Source organism: Triticum dicoccoides, chromosome 3B, assembly GCF_002162155.2.
Source record: "Triticum dicoccoides isolate Atlit2015 ecotype Zavitan chromosome 3B, WEW_v2.0, whole genome shotgun sequence".
Taxonomy (NCBI): Eukaryota; Viridiplantae; Streptophyta; class Magnoliopsida; order Poales; family Poaceae; genus Triticum; species Triticum dicoccoides.
The window spans coordinates 84,311,758-84,322,086 of NC_041385.1; the positions used below are offsets into that span (position 1 = coordinate 84,311,758).

A 10,329-nucleotide genomic window follows, 5' to 3' on the forward strand; every position below is an offset into this window, starting at 1 on the left:
TTGGCGGAGGTGCGGCGGTATTGTAACTCTTCAAGTTTGAGTTGACGGAGTCACAAAGGCGTTTGCATTTCCGAGCCACTCCAAACTTGGTGAAGACATGTGGGGTTGCGTCGTCGAGGATCCACGCGACTCCTGAGTGGAGCTACGTCGGGGATCCGCTTAACTCTGAGCTTGGCGAAGACGAGTAGGGTCACGATGTCGATGATCCACGGTGACTCCAAACTTGGTGAAGATGTGTGGAGTAGCGACATCGAGGATCCACGTGACTCATAAGCGGAGCGACGCTGATGATTCGCTTGACTCCGAGCTTGGTGAAGACGGGCGGGGTTGCGACGTCGAGGATCCAAGGTGACTCCAAACTTGGTGAAGATGTGCGGAGTAGCGACATCGAGGATCCACTTGACTCGTAAGCGGAGCGACGCCGAGGATCCGCTTGACTCCGAGCTTGGTGAGGACGGGGCAGGGTTGCGACGTTGAGGATCCACGGTGACTCCAAACTTGGTGAAGATGTGCGGAGTAGCGACATCGAGGATCCGCTTGACTCCGAGCTTGGTGAAGACGACTCTAAGGCACCTTCGAGGAGTCCTTCACCTTTGCTCACCTTCGACTTTGGTCGGAACTTGCTTTAGGCGAAGTCATCTAGCTGCAAGGCCGATGACTTTTCACAAGGTAAGGATTCCCCATCATCAATGTTGATGTTGAAAAATCTACTTTTGGCTGGGAATATCCTTCCCGACATGGATAGAGATTAGTAGGTGGGATACGTACGACGGCCTTATAGCGAAGGTCACTCTACACTCGACAAAATGACACAACGATATTTTTTAAATAGGTTCAATCGCCTTGTGAGTTGTGAGAGCGCGACCTACACCCTAGAGTGTTTTCTAAATTGTTATGTTTTACATTTCTGTGTGCCAAATAGGGACTAAAATTTCCTTCAACTTCGCAAAGCATGTATTCAAATCGTTTGAAAGCTTCGAATTTGGGCGTATTTCGCTGCACGGTTTGAAGGTGTGAGGCCGTGCTGTAAGATTCGCGCCGGAGGATAAGGGCCATCAATCAATGGTTCAGAAACCCATCGTCGTCTCTAATCCCAAACCCTCTCTCCTCTTCCTCTGCTCCCTTCCCACGTCGCCTCCAATGGCGTCCTCCCTCCTCCGCGCCTCGCCGCTCTCCCTCCTCTCCCGCCTGAGGCCGCTCAACCGCAGGCCTCCCGCCTCGCACCTCCGCCGCCTCCTCCTGCTCTCCAGCTCCGCCTCGGCCCCCTCACGCTCCACGCCCACGCCCCGAACCCTAGCGGCCGCCACCGATGCGGCGACCCCACCGGAGGAGGCGGCGGCGCTCCCCGCGGCCGAGGCGAAGCTGGAGAGGATGCAGCCTCTGCAGTGGCCCCAGCGGGACGCGCTCTGCGGCGAGCTCGGGGCGGGCGACGCCGGGCGCCGGGTCCGGCTCTGCGGCTGGGTCGCCCTCCGCCGCTCCCACGCCGGCCTCACCTTCCTCACCCTCCGCGACTCCTCCGGCATGGTCCAGGTGACCCGTTTTCGTTTCAATGCCGTTGGTTTGGTTGTTATTGCTGTTGCAAAGTGCAAACATAAGCAATGATCTCTTAGTTGTGAACATGTAATGTAGTTGCTGCTGCGGCAGAGATAGCTTCTACTCCCTCCGTCCGGAAATACTTGTCATCAAAATAGACAAAAAGGGGTGTATCTAAAACTAAAATGCATCTAGATACATCCCCGTTTATTCATTTTGATGACAAGTATTTCCGGATGGAGGGAGTATCTATGCAGCTGAACGCCGATGATATAACATTTTTGCTAAAGCTTTCGCCACATAATTTGTGCCACCTGGAATGCTCTGTTGTGTTGACGTAGAAACCAGAATACCAGATACTGTATTGTAGACTGATTTTGGCAAGTGTTTGCAGTCAGCAAAGGTCAATGTGGAAGCAGTATTCTATACTGACACAACTAATATTCCCTTTTTATCGGAAAAAAAAACTTCGCAGAGGCTTTCAAGATTGCCTGTCATAGTTATTGATTTTATGGTCATTATAGTTCAAACTGTTTAGTGATTTCAAGCCAGTGTTTGTTCTACCCTTTCTGCAGGTGACGACTCTGCCGGATTACCCTGAAGTTTACGCTGTTGTGAACAAGCTGAGAGTGGAATCAGTGGTTTCTGTTGAGGGGGTGGTGCGCCTGCGCCCAACAGAATCCATCAATGCAGATATGAGCACTGGGGCTATAGAGGTACTGACTAGCCTCTATAGTAATTTATTTAATGTTTTTTGGGGCTGAAAGAGCTTGTTAATGTGCCCAGAATTGGAAATTTACACTATCTAGCATAGAAACATTACTACCTACTGCTGCAGAGCAACAGTAGGGTGTTGGTTTTCTCCAAGACCTGTCTGTGTTGTTACTCTCTTATCTTTCTATTCAAAGTTGTAAAACTGCAAGACACTATTACTTCAGTTGACCTTAATGGAAATGGGATCAGGCCATCATCCCATTTCTGGAGCATGCAGAATGCATTAGAGATTAACAAAAAGGAGAGAAACCATATACGACATAGTTCATATTTCACTGTTCGAATAATTGTTTCCTTAAATTGTCATGAGATTTCCTATCTTTGTTTCGTGTTCCTCTAAATTGCAACATCTTTTTGTAATGATGATACCATGTTCGCACCTTGAAGGTTGCTGCAGATTGTGTATCAGTGCTCAACTCCGTAACTCGTTCCCTACCTTTTCCAATCACTACTGCTGATGCAGTGAAAGAAAAATTTCCAGAAGAAGTCAGATTGAGGTAAGAGAAGCAGAATCTGTGTTCTCTGCATATTTTCTTGTAGGCATATTGTCAAATACTTGGACGAAAGTTTTGTTGGACCCCCCAAAATATCCAGCCGCTGATTGATTATTGGCTAGCAAGTTGTTAAAACATTTGTGCAGAATGTGATTAGGTTGTACATCTGAAGTTGCACATATTATTTTAGACACCAAGATGATGCATAAGAAACTTAGGCATTGTGAACCACTTCTTTTGCTGCTGACTATTGGAACTTGGGAGCATATACTTTGATTAGGTATTAACTCTTCCACAAAGGCATCACAATTCATCACTCACTTTGTGATTATCGGAATTTCTGTGGGTGTATAATCATATTCAGTTCGGTTAGCAACAATTACTTAACCATTTATATTGCTATGACTTCTCAATACTTATTTTTATGGTATCTTCTCATTAGAGTGATTTTTAATATTTTATTATTCATTGGTATCATGATGGAAACTCCGCCTATGTCTTCTAGGCATAGCCGGTCCCAAGCCCGGGTAAAGGAGGAGGGTTGTGATAGGCTTCGCGAGCCAACGTAAAAACTAGCCAGTCCCATAGGTATGAAACCCATTTGAGCGAGAGTAGTACTAGGATGGGTGACCTCCTGGGAAGTCCTCATGAAAGGGTTTCATATCTAAGGGTTGTGATAGGCTTGGCGAGCCAACGTAAAAACTAGCCAGTCTTTTGGGTATGAAATCCATTTGGACGAGAGTAGTACTAGGATGGGTGACCTCCTGGGAAGTCCTCGTGAAAGGGTTTCATATCTAGCCTACCCCAACTTGTTTGGGATAAAAGGCTTCGTAAGTAAGTAAGTATTGGTATCATGATGGAGGTTTTCAGATTTAGTTTAGTCGAGACATTTTCATCATCATATCGATCATGCTAACTTGTATTAGTCTATTTGAATATCATACTGCAGTCTGTCAAATCACCCTCTTAGAGTCTGCTGTACTATGACTTATGGTACAGTATTGTTTTTCACTTAAAAAATATTTCAATGGCTGTAATGACCGAGTGTCAGACCACAACTTCGCTCTAGATAGAAATATTCTTATCAAAGATATGATCGCTCCTATTTCCCTAAATTTCATTTTCTTATTATCACTTCTTCCTATGTTCAGCTTTAGGGTACCAATTTACCGCTGTTCATTATGCTTGAATTTATTTAAATGCTGCGTTCAATTTCCACCATTTAAGCAATGAGTGCCCTTGTTGTATGAATATCCTATCTTCAATATTACAGATTTAGGGTGCTGGACTTGCGTCGACCACAAATGCAGTCAAACTTGAGATTGCGTCATAAAGTTGTTAAATACATTCGTCGTTACTTGGAGGATAGGCATGATTTTGTTGAGGTATGCTAGTTATATATTTTGTGCTGTTGTTTGGCCGCAGCATGTCCTTTTTACTTCTATATGCCTGTCATTTTCAATATGGTGGCCCTGTTCTTAAAACTGCAACATAAAGATCAAGATAGTTGCTTAATTGGCCGACTGCTACATAAGCCGCTGGGCCAAGAGGCAAGAGGTCAACTTGTCCCTTGGGGTTGCTAATTCTCCACCCACTTGTCTAACAACACCAATTTTTATGCATCAGCCATTTTCATTACTGGCTGTATAAAGGGATATGAATACTAATGTGTTGTCACCAGTAGCAGTAGTACATAATGCACATTTATTGATGCAAATTGTGTGGATCGGTCAAAATATATGCAATGAGTCACTAAACTGAATGCTGTGCAATGATTAGTGTATCTTCCCTTGCAATATCTAGAATGTATACATCTCTTGGCGTCATTATATTTAATATTTTATCTAAAGTTACTACATGTTCCAAGGTAGATTGAGACTCCAATTTTATCCAAGTCTACACCAGAAGGTGCTCGGGACTATCTTGTACCTTCAAGAGTTCAGGTGAATAACCACTGTACTTCGCAGACACAATTATAACATGGTTGTTTCCTCTGTTGAAGCCCACACCATTCTGTTTGCTTTGTTCTCGTACTCTTCGTAATTTTGAAAGCTCTGATGCCTAATGCCATATTTGTCTGCTGTATTGTAAAAGTAACGCCAATGTCAATCTCTACTCGCTATTAAGCACAATCACCTTCCAGGAGATGAATGTGATTAATTTGCTGCCTTTTTTTTGTGGTTGATGGCTGATTTTTCTGATCTAGAAATATACTTTGGAGTTGAGTTGGCTACTTGGCTTTTAGAAGTTGCAATCGAAGTACACTTACGAACTACTCCCTCTGTTAGTGATCTAAAACGTCTTATATTAGTTCACAGTGGGAGTATTTTGGAGGACTAAACTTGTTCCTAGTTTATTTTGCCTAGACCCGGACATACAATGCTCTATAGTTTTGTTCTTATATACTTAACGCACTTCTGTTCCATTTGAGTATAACAATGATGTTGTGGAGGTGCAGACTTATTATGCATTATAATTATGTTGCCATTGCTTGTTAGTGCATTAGTGGTAGGTATAGTAATTTAACAAGTAATATTTGTGAAAAAGAACTTCATAAGTAATAACTATAGAGTGAAGGTTCATCACTTTGCCAAGTTCTGTTCCTCTGATTTCCTCCAATATGATTTCTGAAGCCAGGAACTTGCTTTGCTCTTCCTCAAAGCCCTCAGCTGTTCAAGCAAATGTTGATGGCCTCTGGCTTCGAAAAATATTTTCAGATTGCAAGGTGAGTAGGTAGCACATTTGAAGGCCTGGGTGTTAATTTCATAGATATAGTTGTGTTAAATGCATGGAGTATATTATTGGTGCAACTGTTTTTTTTATGCCAACAATTTTTTCATCTTCATTTTTGTAACCTTGGCTGAATTGTTAAATTATAATACAATTAATACAAATCAATCCGAGCACAAGCATGTGTCATTGTAATGTACTCATGTCCAGCTGGCATATAGTACTATACTAGTATTGAATCAATTAACTACTTCTCTGGAAAGCTGCCTGGCACAATTGTCTTTGTTCACTGAGCTGCTTTATGGCAGATGCTTCCGGGATGAAGATCTGCGTGCAGACAGGCAACCAGAATTTACACAACTTGACATGGAGATTGCCTTTACATCAATGGAGGATATGTTGAACTTGAATGAAGAATTGATGATACATGTATGTTGGTATTGACCAGCTTTATGTTTTTTTTTCTGTCATGCATGATGCATCTATTGTCATCCTTGTCTGTTAGTGAAACACCTTGTTAGAAGGTAACACAACTGTGCTCATTTTTGTAGTTTAGCTGCTGAATATTAAACCATCAGTAGTAGTCTCTTAGTTCATATTCAGAAATCATTCCCTTTTTTCTTGAGCTATTATTGCTATTCATGGTTGATTGAACAATGGAACATTCATATCACAGATATTTCAAGAGGTAGGAGATATCAAGCTGCCTAAGTGTTTTCCAAGGCTCACCTATACGGAGGCCATGAACCGTTATGGGACAGACAGGCCTGATCTTCGGTTCGACTGGGAGCTAAAAGATGTGAGGACCTTTAATATCTTTGCAGAACGGCCTTGGTAATTGTGGTAACTATTTATTTAGTTAATTACCATCACAAATTTGGATCGTTTTGGATGAGGGGCTACTCCTTGCCCCATTTTATGCATATAAAAAAGGAAGCCATCTACTCTAATTCACAGTTAGTACCGTTAGTAGTATGATATTGTAGGCCTGTAGATTTAGATGCTGCTTTTTTACCTTGCAGCTTACATGGGAAACACACGCTGTTAACTTTTTTTCTTAGTTTATTACTTGTATATTTTCTCGCTTAATCGTCGTTCTATCAAATGCAGGCTAGTGAGGTATTTTTGGGCAGTAGCTTCAAGGTTTTTGCAGATACATTAGAAAATGGTGGTGTAATAAAGGCATTGTGTGTGCCTGGTGGTGCCAAAGTTTTTTCAAACACTGACCTAAAGAAGGGAACTGTTTATGCTGAAGCTTCCAAAGCTGGAGCTAAGGGCCTGCCTTTCCTCAAAGTTATGGACAATGGTAAAAGGAAATATGTCCTTGTAATATTAGACAAAACTACATGGCCTGGCAGCAAATGATATTTTATTTATTTGTGGTACCGCAGGGGAGCTTGAAGGAGTTGGTCCGCTGGTGTCAAGTCTAAAACCCGAAAAGAAAGAAAACCTGTTGGAACTTTTAGATGCAAAAGCAGGTGATCTTATCCTGTTTGCCTTGGGCGAGCAGTCAACAGCTAATCAAATTCTTGGCAGGTTAAGATTGTTTATTGCTCATAAGCTGGAAGTGATAGATACAGTGAGTCTCTCAAACCAAGAACTTCCGTCCTTGTATTGTCAACATATTCTTGGCATATTGATGAGACACCAATAATAGTTCTGTTTCTGCCCTTAAAAAATTTCTATTTCTTTCTGTAGTCAGCACACTCAATTCTTTGGGTGACGGATTTTCCAATGTTTGAATGGAATAGTGACGAGCAGCGATATGAGGTCAGTCTTTTAGTTTGTACGAACAAATTATAATTGGTTCGTATTCTTCTTTACTTCTACAAAACCGAAACGGGTATTCCTTAAGCCTGTGAGTGTATCACATTAGAGAACTAGCATCTTACTGGTTTTTTAGAGACTGCAGTTATTTGTTCAATGTTGATTGCTGTTTAGTTGCTGATAATACACTATGAACAAACTTTGAACCTTGGTATAGTAGGATGCATTGTACTATGTTGTATCACAAGAATACCCACCAAATATTGGACGAATCTTAGAACTTTGTTGATGACATCCAGACATGATCTGGTATGCCACATGTTTATAAAGAGATATGTGAAGGGGAACATCAGTCGATATACAGTTTTCTTTACATGCTAATGCCATTTGGATGGGCGTTGGTACATAAGTATCATGGATTCATGGTTTATATTATAGCGTATGCCCAAATATTCTACTGAACAGTATGGAAAGTTGCATATTTTTGTCAAAATTTATGAACAGAAGAGCCTGGTTAAACTGGGTGTTCACATCTAGCTAAAAGAAAAGGTTGTATATTATTTTCTGTTTTCTCAGTACCCTTGTTCTTCTTCCTTTCAAACACAGGCTCTACACCATCCTTTCACCGCACCAAATCCTGAAGATATGAATGACTTACCATCAGCTCGTGCCTTGGCTTATGATATGATTTACAATGGGGTGGAGGTACTCGTTTCTCTTTTCAAGTGTGTATGCAAGTTTTAGTTTAGTTTGTTGTTTTAATGTTTCAATTTGTTTGAATCTGCAGTTATGCACTACAATGTGAAGTTCATGTACCTTGAGTTCTCATGTATTATCTTTGATAAATAGTCACCCATGCCTCCAACAGACAGACAAGACATGGAACGTACTGATATGAATCAAAATTCAACATAATTTAGTAGTTTTATGCACATTAAGATGATATTGTCTCCCCCTGTACTAGCACCGCCTGTGCTCTCTTGTGTTACATTTGTATTAGTGCGTGTTTCAAGTTTCAGATGCTAAACAGTAAATACGCTTTCAGAGTTAGTGCCGTGCCATGGGCAAATGATCATATGATATATCGACAATAAGTATGGTGCCATATATGTGACTATGTGCATGTGTTACTGGCTTACTGCAAATGAAATCATACAGTACATCTGATGTTTTGTCCTCGTGTTCATAGATCGGAGGAGGCAGTTTGAGGATCTACAAAAGTGATGTGCAAGAAAGGATTTTTGAGATCATTGGTATCTCACCTGAACAGGTTTGGCTATATTTTTTGACTTGCTCTTCATGATATTTATTTACTCCGTTCATGTTGTCAATCATGTTTCTTCCAGTCTTCAGTTTGTTGCGTATACTGTCAATCAGATTTTTCAAGTAAAAAATGATTTGTTTTAGGCTGCTCCCAACAACTAATTCAATACTGCACGAACTGAGTCCATAACCATTCAGCAACCGAGCCTTTTACCTGTTCATGATTGTTAGTTTGGAGAGTATTTCTATATCCAGTGCTGCTCTCTTTTCGTGGTGTACTTAATATTTGAAATTTCCTATGCAGGCGGAGGAAAAATTTGGCTACCTTTTGGAGTGTTTTGACATGGGTGCTCCCCCGCATGGTATGATATTTCAACCACATGGCTTTCAATTTATCATGTTCTCTAGTGTAAGATTGTAGCAATGCATTCTTGTTGCTGCTATTTCTGAAACAAGAGCAGCCTTCTAAGGCAATCTTACTCCTTTTCTCTAAAAGCGGTGCATTCTTGTTCTTCTGCTATATCCGTTACATTATTCAATTTCTTGGTTCTAAGGTATTTGAATAATCTTGATAAATTTCATTTTGCTTTTACTTACTAGAACTAGAACTAGGATATCACACAGAAGTGTTAGCCTTTGAATAAAGGCTGTCACTCACACATTTGTTGTGTATTAATCGTTTTTTTACTTATAGTTACCAGAACTAGAATAGAATATCAAACAGAAATGTCATATTTGTCACCTCATTAATGCAGGAGGCATTGCCTACGGGTTGGATCGTTTGGTGATGCTTTTGGCTCGCGAAAGTTCAATCCGGGATGTGATAGCTTTCCCAAAGACCACGACTGCTCAATGTTCGCTCACCAAAGCACCGTCCCCTGTGGAACCTCAGCAACTGAAGGATCTGGGCCTGCGTGCTTCATGAGGATACCACTCATGGTTAAGCGGCGCACTATTTAGGAACAGATACATTATATATACACATGGGACTATAAACCGTCCCTGCACATTCTCTTTTTGCACTGTAGAGGAGGAAATTTTGACTGTAAAAAATGAGTGGTCGGCGTTCAGACGTCGAGAAATCTGCCAGCTTCGATGCACTGCGGATTATTTTGTTCAAAGTTGTGGCCGCCAAAAGAGATCTCCCGCCAAAATGTAACCGTATTATTGACTTGAATGAACCAGGCGGCTTTGTAACCCGACATTGGAAGTATTTGTGTGTATAGCAGGTTCATTCTCTGTAGCTTTGTTCGTTGCAGGGAGTTGAATTCCTGTAGCTGGTCGAGCGCTTTTTCTCCCATAGTGCTTGGGAAACAGTCTCGCGGATAGCAGTCCGTTGCGTGGCTGGAGTCGGACCCGGAAACCGAATCCCGTACGTGTGGTGATCCATCGAGCCCGTCACCGATTCGTGCCTAGTAGTAGGTCTAGCTACCTAGAGCTTCTTGTATCCTCCCTCCTATTTATACATACACGCACGTCAAGGTGCTAGTAGTTGCAAGCGAGATCACACGTTCGCTGGAAAAGTAGACTCGATCATAAAACTAGTTGTGTTCTCCCCCCATCGGCAAATTTGACAAATTTGACAAATTTGACAAATTTGACCTATAGACGAAATCAAATCATATAATGCACTATCCGTGAAACTATTTCACGCGGCTGACCTTTTTGTGTGACGCCCGCCACGAAGGCGCCACACTATACTGTGCAACGCCTCAGAGATAAGCGCTACACGGCCAGCGTCGCACACGTGTGATCAGAAAATTACTAA

General features: G+C 41.8%; 1 protein-coding gene across 1 annotated transcript; it reads left to right on the forward strand.

Annotated features, from left to right (window-relative positions):
* The first annotated feature begins 1,121 nt into the window (after window positions 1-1,121).
* On the forward strand, window positions 1,122-9,804 carry LOC119274899 (aspartate--tRNA ligase, chloroplastic/mitochondrial-like). Its single transcript, XM_037555648.1, has 15 exons — window positions 1,122-1,530; window positions 2,109-2,249; window positions 2,695-2,804; window positions 4,075-4,186; window positions 4,673-4,744; window positions 5,435-5,526; window positions 5,840-5,960; window positions 6,208-6,330; window positions 6,642-6,837; window positions 6,923-7,110; window positions 7,230-7,301; window positions 7,905-8,003; window positions 8,488-8,568; window positions 8,866-8,923; window positions 9,317-9,804. The coding sequence occupies exons 1-15, from the start codon at window positions 1,141-1,143 to the stop codon at window positions 9,484-9,486; spliced, it is 2,025 nt and encodes a 674-aa protein (XP_037411545.1). The 5' UTR covers window positions 1,122-1,140; the 3' UTR covers window positions 9,487-9,804.
* Window positions 9,805-10,329: the final 525 nt, after the last annotated feature.

What these genes read in the sequence shown, in the direction of transcription:
- LOC119274899 (XM_037555648.1), top strand. Translation starts at nt 1,141, where the DNA reads ATGGCGTCCTCCCTCCTCCGCGCCTCGCCGCTCTCCCTCCTCTCCCGC. An exon ending in AAATATTTTCAGATTGCAAG is followed by an intron (nt 5,527 to 5,839) that starts GTGAGTAGGTAG and finishes GCTTTATGGCAG; the next exon opens with ATGCTTCCGGGATGAAGATC. An exon ending in CATGGGTGCTCCCCCGCATG is followed by an intron (nt 8,924 to 9,316) that starts GTATGATATTTC and finishes TCATTAATGCAG; the next exon opens with GAGGCATTGCCTACGGGTTG.